Consider the following 16590-nt stretch of genomic DNA (forward strand, 5'->3'; position numbering starts at 1 on the left):
CTTGATGTTAGCTGTCTGACTAATAGGATCTTTTTTGGGAAGCTTTTGCTCAAGGGAATCAGCGATTTCCAAGGCTGTTGTTACAGAAAAGGAAAAAAAAAAAAAAAAAAAAACAAACCCCACCAAACCTACAGTTTCACATGAAAAGCTCTGGTGCTTCCATAATGTAAAACAAGAGGCTTGATCATCACCCTGTCAAAAATTCAAAGACTAAGGATGAAGGCTGAGAAAGAACACAGAGTATTAAGAAATTAAAAGCAGGTGCTAAGAAGAGGCTACAGATCAACCTTATCTGTCTGGTAGGGTTAAAAGGCTAGGAGCATTGATCACATCTGTGTATTTCAGTCTCAGCACTGCTTTGCTCTTTGGCAAGTAGCAAAGAAGCCCATGAATGCCCCTCTGCTGTCACGTATGTACAGCAGGTAATTGCACTGTATTGCTGCTTTCCACTCTTTTATCTCTGACACAGGATAACTGTGCTTCCAATACAGCCTCAAAATACTGTTGGCATGGCAGTCTACACAGATTCATACAATAAAGTCTGCTTTACTAAACTTTGGAAACCTGAACCCACAAAAGACAGGAAAAACTTGGAATTGTCAGAGCAATCTTCATCCAGTTACTCAGCATACAATCTTTTAATGGCTTAATCATGTACTATTTTCTCTGTAAGATGTAATGATCAGGCAATTATACCTAGATTGTCCAAATTATATCAAGGACCTGCTGAGCCTGGGCTGGATTGAGCATATGAAGCACTTGAAATGCATATGGCAGACATGACATCTGTCTTAAGGAGCTTACACTCTGAAAATACAAGTGACAGAATCGCTACTCACTGCACCGGAGGAGTGCAGCACTGAGATTCAAAGACCTGCTCAGGGTGTTTATCTGAATCTACTATACCCAGGTTTAGACACAGGACTCCCACCTGGCTCACATCTACACTGTCAGGCTGGTGTGCAGCTCATACGTTTGATATCAAGAGGAGCTGCTCTAAGGAAATTACTCAGCTGTATTTACCAGCATGACTATTTACACTCTCGTGACAGGAGTGGCAAGTTCACAGCTCTTGCCTGGGTGGCAGGCAGAGGTGGTAGAAAGGAAAGCTTGTGACTAGTGGGGACAAACTTCTCTCCAGGTGTGATAGTTCCTTCCTTTGGGACTGCTCAGCTCATAGCCCAGGTGCCCTTCCATCTCCTCCAGTGAGGAAAGCCCTCCTGTTTTCTAATAGAAAAGCAAAGCTTCTCTTGTCCCATGAGAAGAATCAGCAGCCACCTACAAAAGGGGATGAGAAAATTCAGGTGCATGCCAGATTCATACCATTTTAGTCATTTATTTTAAAATAGCTGGAAAACACCGTAAATATACAAATGGAGTCTCTTCTAATAATGCTGCGATCTGATGAAAACTCTTATGACATAAGAAACATTTGCACTAACAACTGCTACAGGAGTTAACTTTCATGCCAGTGTGTATAATTTGCAGAGAACCACAATCCAGTCACTTTGTGACCACATAACTGGTTTAGTGCTCTGTCAGAAGCCTCTTTTCTTCTCATAAATCACTGCATTTCCCTTCTACAGATATATAAAATCAAAACGTCTGAGTATCTTTCCAAGGAGAAGTTTTTCCTTTCGAGAGTGGAGATCCATTAAATATTCATCAAAACATTCTAAAAATCAATAGGCAAATGGGAGTTTTTAATTTCCATGTGGTTTGCTCAACTGCAATCTATGCTGTCCACCCCAGGACGGATGCTAGTGGTCCATCTGAGTCCAGATCTGCAGAGCTTCCTCTTCACACACATGCACTGTTCTATGCACAGCTGTTGGTATCAGTGTAAATGAAGGGTTATGTTGGGCTTTTCTGAATAAACAGAGCTTATGCAGTTATGTGGTCTCAAAACTCCACTCTGACAGCTTCTGAACTCATTTGCCAAGTGTAATGAGTGGCCAAGGTCCCAGAGGAGACGTATGTGATGCAGTCTGAGGGGCTGGGAGCAGGCAGTGATGGAGAGCGACTCGCCCAGCCTGCCAGGAGCCAAACAGGTGAGGCAGAATGCTCGACCAACAGGCATTTGAAAGAGGGTAAGAAACTCCTGGAGGGAGCTGAAGATATCGTGTGGTAGTTGTGTGCAGGAGTCATTTGGAACAACTATTTGTGGTTGAAATAAAAAGACCAAAAAGCTTCAAGAAATCAAGTTCTTGCTTGTGCTCATGTATGTAACTGTAGAAAGTGCTCCTCTATAAACTGAAAACATTTTTCCCCCCTAATTGTACTAGAAATTTAGATACTCTTAGAATATGAATTCAGGAGTCAGGTTAAAAATGATTAAACTGAATATGACCTTGCAGTCCATGTAAACAAGTTGTTAACATCGTTGAAGCTCATAACTGCAAATCCTTTTGGAAACTATTTTTCTCATACCTGGTTACAATGGATTTGCCCGACTACTGCGTTATGTTAAATGCTACAGCAACTAATATGACTATGATTTTTTTGCTAAAAGGAACATAAATATCTGTGTACAAGTCACTGATTTGGCCCAAAGAGAAACTGCTCAAGTGCTGCTGTAAGATAGATTAGCCTTGAACATCATATTGCTTATTACTTCTCCTAAAACTTCTAAATTTATTGTTATTACTTATATATCTCTTTCAAGCATTTTTTATTATCATATCTTGAAAACAGGAAGACTGTTGCAACTGGTGAATTCCAGCTATATAATGTGTTTTCTTGCCTTAGATGCAACCTGCAAGCTAATGATTAAATTTGCTGATGTTAAAGAAGTCAAGCTAAAAGATTTGGAAACCAAAAAATTATCCAATTCTGTAATAAACAAAATCTACTTGAAATCATTTGATTTGTTTTCAACATCAGGGTACATAAGCAAGCAAATACTGAGTGTGGGATGGGACCCCTGAATCTTTTGACTTTCTAACCTCTTAGCTATGACTCTCCATCAGTTTTACAGAGATACAAGAGATGAAATCACACACTGAATGATGCGAACAGGACACTCTTTTTGCATATAAAACTAAATTTGTATTGCTAAAATCCAGAAGAAAAATATCAAAAGCTTGATGTATCATATGCTATTTAAGGAACACCATCCTCACTAATGGTGAGAGATTAATAAATCGATCAATTACGCCAGAATGGAAATCCTTGTTGCACCCATTCTTTTCATCTTATGAAGCATTTGAGTCTTTAGCTGTGTTTCTGCTGGAAAAATATATTGCTACTCTTCCTTGTTTATTTTACTGATGCCCTAATGCCTTTTAATAACATTGTAAAATGGATCTGGCCATTTTTCCTCATATATAAATGTGTGCTTTAATTGAAATAGGACATTAACTTTTCTCTCACTAAGGAGCCTTTCACCAAAGCTGTTGTTTCTAAAGACATCCTCTACAGCTCTGTTCAATTTGCTATCACTCAACATATGATGAGTTGTGTCAACAGCAATCTGTGCTGTCAATTAAAAGATCAAAAAATAAAACACAGGCCCAACTTCGTATAAACCTCCTTCCAGTTGTGAAGCTGCTATGAATAGCTTCTGAATCACTCCCTCTAGACTAGTCCCAAGGAGCAGCACCACCACGCCCTGAGCAGGGCCAGTGCATCCAGGCCCCTGCTACTAAAGATGAAGAGCATGAGGAAGTTGAACTCAGAACCATACCTGACACCTGAGCAACTGAAACTTCCACCATGAATTTGATGTTCAGATCACAATATTTAAAGCATCTTTTCAACTGCAGATAGAGCTTTCCAGAAGAATTCATGGCAAAATAAGGCACATAGTGACAGAAGGCACTGGATTTAAAGCAGTATACTCTTTTTGCTTAAAAAGTCCACAAGCTGTGGGCCAAATGTGAAGAAAATTCAAAGGAAGCATAAAATCCAGGGAATGAAAATGCACAGGCATGGAAAATCATGAGGAACATCTCTCACCCTAGGGCTGGCAAACTGGGTGGGAAGTAGTTCTACAGAGAGCAATTCAATTCCTCTTATGGCACACATCACACAGATTTCAGCTGGTGATATCATTTGCATGACCAGTTGCCATTGACTTCTTAACAGAACACCAGGAGTCCTTTGGCTATCAAGTGAGGACCAGTAAATAGCGCTTGCTTCTTAAATACATCTCAGATTGTCACCAGTGATTTGTCATACCAGAAATTCATCAGAAGGAAATTAAACCAGGCAATACTGACCAACAAGATTAAGGAATGACTGCTCAGGAATTTGCAAAGCACAGAGTATAGACACAACGACATCAGATATCCTGTCCATGTGTTACTGGTCACCGCTGCCAATATCATACTTTGGTGCTTTGTTAGCACCCAGACGGACATCTGCAACCTCCCCCAGACTTTCTCTACCCTGTCCTCTGTGCAGTTGTTTACATCTGCACAATTGCCACACATTCTTACCTAGCAGTGCCTTACATTTGTCCTGTTCAGCTTTGCAGAGAAGTCCAAACTTTGATAGGATGAAGAGGAGTAGAAATTCAGCCTCTAAAATGTTTTAAGTATATGGGGGAATATCACATGGAGCACAGAGGAAAAAGGTCACGACAATCTGATGTAGAATAACTGGGGAAAGCACACCAGGTTTCCTCTGTGTGGGCAGGAAGGGGCAGAACGATTGCAGTTCAGATGGAGCTTGGTCCAACTTTGAGAACATCAGAAGGATAAAGGAATAACAGTATGGTGTTATTCAGTAGATGCTGAGATAAGAACATGCAAAGTATGTTTGGATTACAGAAAAGCTCTCCCATGTGGTTTAGTTTAAATATTAATATAAAGGATTAGTGTCTGATACAACTGTGGCAGTTCACCGTATCTGAGGAATTACACATTTGCTTAGTTAACCGAGCAGATGGTTCAAAGTTTAGGATCCTTTCCTATTGTCTGTCCTGAAGACAACATCAGGGCTGTCCACATAACCAGACACAATTCAAGCTGTTAGAAAGGTTGAGTTGAACCCTTTCCACTTCATGTGGTGGAGCAAGCATCCACCATCCATTATTGTGACTCCTCAAGGCACGTGCTACCTTTAAGTATAGGAGTACTAACTTTTATCTATGTAATATCAAATTATATCTACCTCACTTTATCCTGGTAAAGCCCTAGTTTTCTGTAGAATGTGAAAAGGGAGCAGGGAGAGAGAACCACAGCCTCCCCTAAGCAGGCGGTCATGGCAGTACAACCAAGCTAGTGCTACGATTACGAGGTGGCACTTCACATCCTACACAGGCTCCAGTTACCAGTACAATCAGAGTATTTTACAAGAGCACTGGAGCAGAGACAGTAAGTGTCACAGCAAAACTGGTGTTATACTGGTGGAGATCCCAAGTACTGACCAACAAGAAGTACTGTTTTTATTCAGCATCAAAACTAATCACCCCTTTTTCCTCCTTTCAGACCTCACTGTTGAAAGACTTGCACAACGTCTAGCTTAGACAAGTTCCCTGTAAGGCTTGTGCCAGTTAGAGCTAGATTCCAAAGTAACATTTTCTCTTACAAGGATTATAGTTCTGCACAAATAAGAACCAGTTATTGACAAACTATGTCAGCAGAGACCTGCATGGTTAGGAGTATGACAGGAGAGACTGTGGCTAGATGTGGAATATGTGTATAACTAACAACTGCAAGATAAAATGCGTATTTTATCTCCTCTGTGCATACTCATTACCTGTGGACACATGATGGAGTTGGAACCATGGGATGGACGTTTTGCTTGCATCTGCAAGTACAAAAAGCTTGCTGATCAAAAAGAAGTTCTAACTCCTTTAGAGATGATTTTTAAAGACTCTAATGTCACTACATTTTTATTTGCATACAGAAAAGCCTTTCACAGCCAAGGAAAGAGAAAAAGTACTGCTACAATAATAAGAAATGGAAAGAACACGTCTTATAGTGAGTGAGCTTCCAGCACATTCACATTAGGGAAAAAACATGTAAAAGCGAAATTCCACAAACACAGAAATAGTGGGGAAAGCCCACGTCTAACCCAGCATGGAGACACAGTCCCATCCCTTTTTGTTCCTAATCTCCATAGCTGTCATTTCTCATTTCTAGATAAACAGCTTCAACTGACTCCATCTACCTCGCTCAGGAAGGCTCCCTCCAATTATTTCCCTTATGACAGAAAACTGAAGTGTGATTCAGAACAGACTAGTCAAATCATCTCCAAAGTCGACTTACACCTCCCCTGCTTTTGAATCTTTCTTCTGTCTTGATTCAGGTCCATGCCTTTAGAAGCCACAAATCTCTACTGAGATCTTCTGTATTTCATCATGGACTTCAACTGACATTTAGCCCACTTGATCTATATAAAATTTACCAACCTTGTTAAACTCCAGCACAGTAGAATATTACTGCCCCCTTGCTCGCATTTACATCCTTAATCTTAAAGAACATGCAACTTGTTTTTAACCTATTCCAAGTACTTATTTTGCTAACACCTTCTTTGCAGACTTTCCAGTATGTATAGTGTTACTGCTGCTTCCTTCTATACACAGTCACTACAGAGCCTGTCTTCTATTCCCAGTTACCCAGACGATCCTTTTTTCTGTCTCAAATGTCTCATCTTAGTCTAGTTATCTGCTCCTACTGGTAGTTATTTTGGCCCTTCAGAAAACTAGGAAATTAACATGGTTTGAGTGTTATTTGTGTAGGAATTGAAATTCAGTCATGTGGCACTGTAGCAGGATACTTAACTAATCTGTGATTTCAGAGTTCACTGTATGGAAGCTAACACAAAGGTGCCCAAAGTTTCCAAGGCAAAAGATCAGACCGGCATTTTGCCAGATATGTGAGGGCTGAACAAAATTTGCATCCATATTTACATAAATAATGCAATCACTACAGTTTAGACTGGAATAGATTAAGTCCTTATTCTAACCTTCAGTTTTCACATACTTCTGACTTTCCAAAACAATCACCTCAGGGGCTGAAATGTTCCATGCTAGGTCCACATTTAGAGGATGTTATTTATTCTAAAAGACCAAAGCACACTCCTTCAGCCATTTTAGGCTTTCAGAACTCACCACACAATGACAAGCAAGAAAAAAATCAAGGAAAAAAAAAATCTAAAACAGTAACATGTGTGAGTTGCCACATATTAAACCTTGAAATTAACATACTCGTTAAAAAGATAGGTAGCCCGAGTTCAGGAACAGAGGCACGTCCAGATGGAGAAGTTAACGCAGAGCAAGTATGATGTCCACGTACACCACACGAGCTGCTTCAGCTCAGCTACCTCTACAGTTCCTGCCATGAAGACTTCAGTAGCATCACCAGATTTTGGGCCAGTTGGTGGTGGCAACAGAAAATGGAAAGACAGCTTAGCATGCCACGGTGTGGATCAGTCTCCACACACCACTAGCTTTGTATCTTCCAAATGTGAAGCCTATTTGTGATATATGGAAGGCCCACTGCACCAGGCTGCCCAAACAGATGAAAATAAAAATGAGCAACTGCTCCCAGTGACTAGCATGGTATGGTTGTAAGCGCTCAACCAAAACTGGGAAATCTTACATTTCTTCTGTGAAGTCAACTATATTGAACATTTATATTAATTTGGTTTCATTTCAGATTCCAAGTGAAACAAAACCTGCATTATTTGCTATGACTAAACATGAATAACTGCCAAACATTCAAAAAACCTGAGTAACCACATAAAATTCCAGTTCAATAGGGCCAACAAACAAGGAAATACTAAAATATTGTTAAAATTTGCCTTTATTTTTCTTACAGGAGAATTCAACACAAGCCAAGGTGACTCTGTTTTACAAGACTCTTTTCCCAATATACTAAATTTTCAAGAGGATCATAAACAATATAAACTGTAAATAACTTTTCCTGTTGAGGGCTAGAGCAAATTTTCTTCAGTTGTTGTTATCTTGGAGAGCCTGAGCCATGAAGAGCTTGCCCAGGTTCTGTGCATTGAACTCCTTAATATTCTGGCAGTAGGTATTAATTTGACCTGTCAATAGGAAAGAAGAGTAAACACTTGTCAGTTCTGAAATTCAGAAAGACATCCTAGAACATAATTTTTAAAAAGCCAAATGTGCATGAGTCATTCAGGTTTTGTAGAGAGAACTAACCAAACCAGCTAAACTACCCTATACTTAGGATTTTTACATTTTCAGTATTCCCAAATAGGTTTAGGAAGAAGAAACTAAATTAGCAGAATAAGTAAACTGATATGCTCAAACCCCCCTTAATTTTCCTAAATTTCTATTACATACAATTTCTGAAAATACATATGACAATAAAAAGAGTAAACAATTCTTGCTGCTCTTCTGGAATCTTAATTACATTAATTGTTCAATTTAGTTGCTCTAAAAATACTACAAGACTGCATTTCAGTTCAGTTCTTATGCATCTGCTCTCCCTATTAAAACACTCATAACAAATATTTTTTAGGAGAGGGCTGAAAATTGTGGTACTCCTCTTTGACACTTTGCTAGCCTTCTGTTCTGCCTAATATTTCACTTTTTTAGCTATTTCAAAAATTGAGGTATGAAGATGTATCAGCGTTTTACAAATGAAATGTGCCAATCAAAACATTTTTATACATGTAATACTACAAATTATTTCCCTTGTTAGCTAGGAATAGCAAAACATGAAGCCAATTTAATCAAAATTAAGATTGTTTAGAAGGCAAATAAACTCTCAGTTTAATGCTCTGTTTGAAAAGTTTTTAAATGCCTCAGAGACAAAAGAGCTAAGTTTTATACCTTCTCCACAAACTTTACTTCATCTAAGTTGAAATGGATGCTTTCAATTCTTCCCCTGACTACGGTAAAAGAAAAACGAAGAGTGTGCTTTGGCTGAAAACTGTTTTTTCCTTTAAGTATAATAGTTTTCAATTCCTCCTCTTATAAAAAATGATTCATCCTACGCTATCACTTTCATAAAGCACAAGTGTATGCACATAACACTTCTGTTGCATTTTTGAGCTATGCTAAAGCTGAATGTTTAAATACTTTAATGCTCCTAGGATTCATTAACTGGTAAAAACTACCAAAACAGTAATTTTTTTTTTTAAAGACTCTGGAAGGAACAATAAATCAAGAACATTATTTCTTCTAAAAGCAGCACTCATTACAAGTGTGTAACAATATTAATATTTAAAAAATAATCTCTTGGTCACTCCAAAATGTAATTCTTTTAGTTTTAGAGCGGTAGTTCAAATTAACTTCTTTTTTTAATGTCAAAGCACTGTTTTCTGCACACTAAATTACCAGCACTTCGGTTTAATTTTCTTCCCAGTACAACACAAGGTGACAACTAACTGATCCAAAAAGCCTGCTATAGTTAAATCAATTTGCTTTCTCATGACATTTTTCAAGTTTAGATTACTTAGCAGGGCATCTAGGTTTTCTGCTCTCTGTTGCCATTCTGAGATCCCAGACATTTTTACCCTTCCAGGAGGCACACGACAGTCACTGGCTTTTGTACCAGACTGTGGCTATGTGCTGCAGCATACCAGCAAACTGAAGAAACTGGGTGTGTGGAACCTAGATCCCTGCTTTGTTCCCATTTACATTTTCATTCACTTTGGGGTGCAGGAAGATGGGGATAGTTTCCTTAAAACTGTCTGTAGAAATCAAAGCAATTATCCCAATTCTGTGCGAACTTCAGAGCAAAACCTTCTCCACAGCCACAACAGCCAGTTCAACACCCAGGGATGTCATCAGTAGCTTAGGGCTGCAGATAACTGCTCTGCTCTGAATCAGCAGCTCCAGCCCAGTCCTGCCTCTTGTCTGTACAGCCCTTTCATGCAGAAAGATTACTCCATGGGTGTTTCGTCAGCTCTCCTTTAAAATCCCATTTCACGCCTACAGAATGGAGCCAAGGAAGAGGCTCTGGCTGCTGCTCTTGCCCTTTCCCATCAACCCAGGAGGCACACAGGGTCAAGCAGGAGTCAGGCACCACAGCAAAATAAGAAATAAAGAGAGAGAGTCCCCATACGTGAAGTTTAAAGTTTCATGCAGCCATTCCAATCAAACCAGTTTCTTGCTTTCAGAAACTACACATATTCCTATCTGCACAGGTAACGTGCCTCTGCTGCTTGCCCAGATGGTTTGAAGTTTTCCCGTGCGCGGTAGCCTCTTCTCTAGCAAAGGCCCGGACTGCACACGAGCAGTCACATTTGGCATTTTTTGTTTAATACTGCAGACACTAGCTAGGGCTGTAGGTCACAAGTTAAAACCACTGCCTTGGACCAAATGAAGGCTACCATATGGAGTACTATCAACACCAAAACAACACACCACAATGGCAAAGGTAATGAAAAATGAAGATGCTTTCTAAGGTCACAAGAGCACGTTTTCCCAAGCTAGCATTCATATATGAAAAGATATGTTTAAGAGATGACTAGAACGTTACCTGCAATAAGGAGTGACTCCATTCTTGGAGGTGGCTGTGGTGGTTTAAAAAGCTTATTGATGTCCTCCTCAGGAAGAGGGGCTTCTCCTCGGCTTTGGCGCTGCATATTTTCTTGCTGACGTCTCTGCTGGTACTGAAAATAAAGGAACAGAAACAGAATGCAGTAGGACCTCCAAAGCAGCAAGACATTTTTCTTTTCAAATGCTCTTTACCTAACCATCAAGTATGTTTTAAAAGTTATGCTTTTTTCAATATAATTCAGTTTACTTCAAATCATGCAAATGCAATTCACAGTTTATTTCAATTCACAGGTAACAAGCACTCCCCTCCTGCCCCAAGCTGGCACTGAAAAATTAAGTGGTACTGAGGTGGTATGGTCAATCTTTTTTTTTTTTTTTTTTTAATAGAGATAAATACTGTATCTGATGGAACGTATAAGCGTAGTAGGTAAGGCCTCAACTTCTTCATGCAAAAAAGGAAAATGAGGTTGGAATATATAGGTATGAGGAGCCATTACCTCAAATAGTTACAGAAACCCGAAGTACTGAGTTTTATGCAAGTTAAAGGTCAAAACAATATTAATGTGAAAGAGAATCTGATTATTTTAAGCCAAAAAAGACTAACACTAAGCTGAGGAAAAAAAAGGTGGATGAAACAAAGCACAATGATTCATTTCTCCATTACAGTTTAGATATATTCCACCACTTCGATGCCATTTTTTTTGTGGGTTACCAGAGGATATACTAAATTAGCAGTTTGTAGAAATTATTCTGCTATAAAAAAAAAAAAATTAAAAAAAAAAAAATCAGATTTATTTTCAGTGCTTCCCTTTGCCATGTACATTACACAACCTTCATAAAAATTAAGGCTGACCATTTCTTCAGCTACTGGATAAACCTCTGCTCTTGCAGAAGTACATACATTCGAAAACACATATATGAGATTTTGTCCTGTATGTCACAGCCAGGAATTAGTTGTTGTGTTTTCCTCTCAAAGCCCTCTCATTCAGCACAAAAAATCTTTAAAATAAACATGCCTAAGAGTACAGGGTGTTTTCTCTCACTCACTTAAATGTATCTGTGCATGTGAGTCTGAAAACAGTTCATACTTGGTGGCATACTCAAATGAAGTAATTTTTTTTCCAGTAGTAATGACAAATACGTGTTTTTGGACAGTGTTAAAAATAAAATCTTAAATGCCCATATTTGTAAGTGAATTGCATGCAGTTTCTTCTTTCTTTGCATTACCCCATTCACTTCTCAGCAGTCTGCCTATTATTCTCTATTGAAACAGCTTGCTCTTAATCACAACTACTCCATTTTAAAAACAAAGTTAAGACCACTAACTATGCTGCAATGAGCCACTACTAAAGAAGCTATAGTTAGCAAAGAAATGAAGTGAGACACCATGGAACCTACTTTGCTCTGCTTTTCATAATAAAGAGATCCCCATGTTATTACACTTTGAAGTGGATGCCATCTTTCTATTCAAATTAGGTAGCAAAGGAAAATAAATTTTCTGAAGGTAATGTGCGTGAAGCTTCTCTGTCCTCAGGAATTACAAAGTCAGAAGAGATCACTGATCATGTACTACCTCCCTGAAGTGTTCTCTGTCCAAGCTACATTTTACTTAAGTGAATAAAAGCCAATTTTGATTTTAAAATAGTCAGTGATGAAACATTTCACGTGAACCACAGGTGCTCTTTTCAATAATTAGATACTCTGTGTAGCAATAACTGCAATATTTTATCTTTAAAGTGGCCTGGCCCATTTTCAGTTGGCTGATACGAAATCTTGTCATATCTCTGTCTGCTAGATTAAGGAGTTCAAATTTATTTTTCACGCAGGTACTTCTTGTGTAAGCAAGTCACTCATTAACTTAATTTATCATGCGAAGTGAATTGCGTTCACTAAGATCTGCTTTCCAGGCTTTTAAATCATTCTCATAGTGCTTTTTTCAATTTGCCAGCATTCATCTATAATTAGACACAGTACTGCTGTATCAAATGCAGCAACAGCAAATAAAGTGATACCATCTCCAAATCACAGAACGGTTGAGGTTGGAAGAGACCTCTGGAGGTCACCTTGTCCAACTCCTCTGTTCAAGTAGGCCCACCTAAAATCAGTCTCCATACTCAGTATTTTCTAATTTTGGATTTTAAAAAGGTCATCATTTTTTTGGCATGAGGAATTAAAGTCAGCATCACCTGATCAGTATCACTACCTACTGATACAAAACAAAACTGAAATGTCATTTCCAATTAGAGAATAGTCTTCTGTCTTTCAAGTATGGACTATATTTCTTTAATTCTAGATGCGTGACGACATGTGATGGTATTAAACACAGTTTGTTTTGGAACAATTCACTTGTACTTTCAGCTCTTTCATTTACTAAACCTCTAATCCCTGTGTTCACAGCATATATATCAATGGTTTTGGTTATTCATAAATCACTAACAAACGTGTAAAAAAGCACAGAAAGACCAATCCACACTACGTGTCAGCAGAAGTGAATCAATTTGAAAATTCCCCACTGACAAGAACATTTTATACATCTATTTAATGGATGTGTCTCTGAAAGAATTTTATCTTGCTTAGATCCAAATTCATCTGCCTTAGATAACACCACCCAAAACATATGTTGTAGAAAAAAATGCTTTCATTCAGGTTTTTCATGTTACCAACCTGGTGTTTCTGTTGCTGCTGCTTGCTTACATTCCTCAAGTAGGTATTGTATTTAACAATGTCTTGGCTCATCTCATCCACTCTGTCCATCAGCAGCTGCAGACTCTTCCCTAGGTGATTACTGAAATAGAAGAAACACTACTGAAAGACTGATTAAAAAAAGAAAAAAAAAAAAAAAGTCACTTGAGCAGCATTTCTGCAATAATGGCATAGTTTTCAAATGTTAAGTTCCTGGTTATCTGTGTTCATATATTTATTTGGTGATACTTTACACGGCATCTTCTCCTCCAGCATCTTTGCCACATTGCAAACACATTTAAATGTTTTGGTCTTTGCAGGGAACCTCACAGTTCTTACTGATATCAGAGACACAAGTCAAACCTTTAACAGAGAAAGTCGGATGCTTTTGTGACATGGCAACCGCAGTGTTCCAGGAGATGTGCTCAAAGAATTTGTTTTCAAGTTACTGCTAAGTCTTCATGAATATCTAACTGTCCCTTTGCAGGGATAGTTAAATACTCTTCAGAACTTCACCTCATTAACTACTCTAATCAAACCGTGCGTGGAAGTTCAGCCGACACTGCTTGATCCTAGCTGTTGGGAGGAGTGTTGGGTCCAGCCCAGGCAGCCCCACATTCCACGCCGTGAGCAACATGGAGGCAGCTCGGCGGGGCGCGCCCAGCTCCAGTGACGCGTCTCCTGCCTTGGCCAGACAGATGCAGTCTGTTAAACAGCTTCACTGCAGCCGCTGTCAGCGGCGCATGCTGTATTCTGCAGGAATGTTCAACTGAAGGTATAGCTTCCAAGTCAAAGTTTTGGAAGTTTTCAGGTTGGTGCCCATGGAGACAGTATTCATCCTAAATTGTGTTTACAGGGTAACACAGTAAAGGAAGGATACTTACTGCTCTCTATTGATCTCTTCGATCAGAAGCTAGCTTGTTTGGTGGTCTGATGTAAGTCTTACCCAGTCCTACTCGGATGAAGACCAATGACTCGAAAAGCTGAACTCCTTCATTCTCCTCCTCGACTGAAATTCACTGCTATTCATGAGCACTGCTTTCAAATAAAAAGTTTGGTGCACTTCTATGTCACAATCATATCCTTTGGTCACTGCTTCTCCACATTGCCCAAGTTTCTTTCTGCCTTTTATAATGCTTTCCTGCCATCCTACAGCCTGTGAACTGAGGAAACTAACTGGATGAGACAGGCATGAAGTGAAAAGGGAACTGCATATGTAATAATATGCACATCCCCTTTTAAGTGTAAATTATTCCTCAAATCCACAGAACTCCTAGCTGCAGACAGAAGCTGGTAAGGTACTGAGGCATGAGAGGATACCTGCTAGAACGCAGCTATAGACACCCTCATGTCTGAGTACTAGGACAGCTATTTCACTAGCTGAGATCCCTGCTCACTGAACATAACTTGTACCAGTAACTTCAGATCACAACTTATTTACAAGCCAGACTTTTATGTCTCAGTTCTGTACAGAGGCAGATGGTGAGGAGGACTTCACGTACAGAGCAGCAAGAAAGGCGCCACTATAATAATTATTTTTAAACTTCTTGGTTTTTTTCTGGTTGAACATTTCAAGCACATGATATTTAGATCTGTGTAGTATTGCCATGGCTAGGGGTGTGCATATTTTCAGGTTTTTATAGAGTTTATATTATAAAGTTAGTGTTAGAACTGGATATTATCAGAAATGCCTATGTAGGTACACACTAAGCCTTGCAGGGTATGTGGACATCAGGAATACGTAATTATTTTACAGATAGTGCCCATATGAAATATAGCTGGTTACAAAGAATTATTTTATGTGAACCTCTCTGGGACCAGCTTAGTATAGCAGAATACAGAAACAGAGAGTTATTGTTAGAAGCTGCAGTAACACAACGTTTGCTCTCACTGCCAGGGTAACAAAAAAAGCTAAAAACAGATAACTTAAACAGATGTGAACGGAGACATGAAGTGATAAGTATACTGTAAATACAGGATCAGCTTTTTCCTCAGTTCTCATGTGGTTGATACCCTTTTTTGCTCCATCTTTCAAGAAAATCAAAAAGACTAACAGGAAGTGATTTGTAAAAATGTATATACACAATGTTTAAGGAAAGTTTTATTCAGCTTTTTATTCCATTTATTCTGGTTAGATTCAGGAAGTTAAATCGCACTGCTCCAGTCCCTAAGACTTACTGTACACTTATTTAGCCTAAAGACTCCTTTAGGCACCTACTCACCCTCTGTGCTCCCCTAGAGTGGATCCCAAAGATCAAACTGCTAGGTACCTAGACAACCCCTATGCACTAAAAAAAAAATATTAAATAATTAAAAATATATTTGAAAAAAATTTTTAAAAGGGATGCCAGTAAATGCTGCTCACATCCCCATCAAGATTCACTCTTCTACAAGGCTCTGTGATAGTTGAATGCAGACAATGTGGAGCTCAGCACTTGCATTTGTTGTTATTCTGAGGGTATCAGTAATAAAGAAAATGCATTTTCAGTGGATGCATTTCAGTCAGCTGATTCAGCAAAAGAGTCAATTACACTGAGTTTACATTTAAATAGACAAGCAATGTAGACAAACAGGAACAGACATATTAAGGAAAACAGCTGGTGCTGAGAAACCAGTGCCCATGCTACATGTGTTTCAGGAGGTTTCTTATCACTAGTTCTGACATGGTCCAGTGACCTGAAAGCCTGTTACTGGTTGAAGTACAGTAAGTACCCTTTTAAAGCCTATTTTCAGTTTAGTGTCATCTGAAACAAGGCAGGTCTTAGATCACCTGAAGATAAGGATCTGAGCACACTCTTAAACTGAACTAAATGACAGCTCCACCTCAAGATAGCACCAGGAGACTACCACACCTCAGATATCAGTGAAACTTTGTGGGAGAAAAATATCAGCAGCAGAACTGCCATCATACTATGAAAGACAAAATCCACACATGGGAGCTCTCCTTTTTGGAGGACAAATATAGAGAATAAAAGTAGAAGAAACAGAATGGATCTTCTCCTGTAGTTATGACAGTTAAAAATATGTCATGTGGACTCTTACACACCTAATGAGAACACTCCTTCACCAGAATTGCTATTAGGATCACTCACCTGTACTGAGTGACCTGTAAAAATTCCAGAAATTTATCAGTTGAGACTTACCTTTGCAGTTTGGATGACATAATCAAAAATGCCAGAAAAGGACAAACACATAAAAACTGTCAAAGGGAAACTGTCAATGTCTGTTTAGAAAAAAAAAAGAGCCCAGAAAGTATAGCCTGCCAAGCAATTTCTCGTGCTGTGTGTTTTTGCTCTAGGAGTCTTATACTTGATGGGGTATAATTCGTCACCCCAAAGGGCAGATATGAAATCAAGTCTTTGACACACGGATTAATTCTCATTCCTTGTTGAATAATAACAAAGGTCAAATAATTCTGAGGATGAGAAGTAGAAACCTGTGAACAGAGTAGCCTTATCTGCAGATATCGGTCATGATAT

General features: G+C 38.9%; 1 protein-coding gene across 1 annotated transcript in view; it reads right to left on the reverse strand.

Annotated features, from left to right (window-relative positions):
• Positions 1 to 7731: 7731 nt before the first annotated feature.
• The window catches only part of EIF3H (eukaryotic translation initiation factor 3, subunit H), a 68475-nt gene continuing 59616 nt past the window's right edge, over positions 7732 to 16590 (reverse strand). Inside the window, exons 7-9 of the mRNA XM_008949814.1 lie at positions 13094 to 13214; positions 10410 to 10542; positions 7732 to 7998 (exon numbers count right to left, since the gene is read on the reverse strand). Of these exons, the coding sequence (XP_008948062.1) occupies positions 7901 to 7998; positions 10410 to 10542; positions 13094 to 13214 (352 nt within the window). The 3' untranslated portion in view covers positions 7732 to 7900. The remainder of the gene's footprint in view (positions 7999 to 10409; positions 10543 to 13093; positions 13215 to 16590) is intronic.

This window comes from Merops nubicus, unplaced genomic scaffold (assembly GCF_000691845.1).
Source record: "Merops nubicus isolate BGI_N331 unplaced genomic scaffold, ASM69184v1 scaffold5261, whole genome shotgun sequence".
NCBI classification, from domain to species: Eukaryota; Metazoa; Chordata; class Aves; order Coraciiformes; family Meropidae; genus Merops; species Merops nubicus.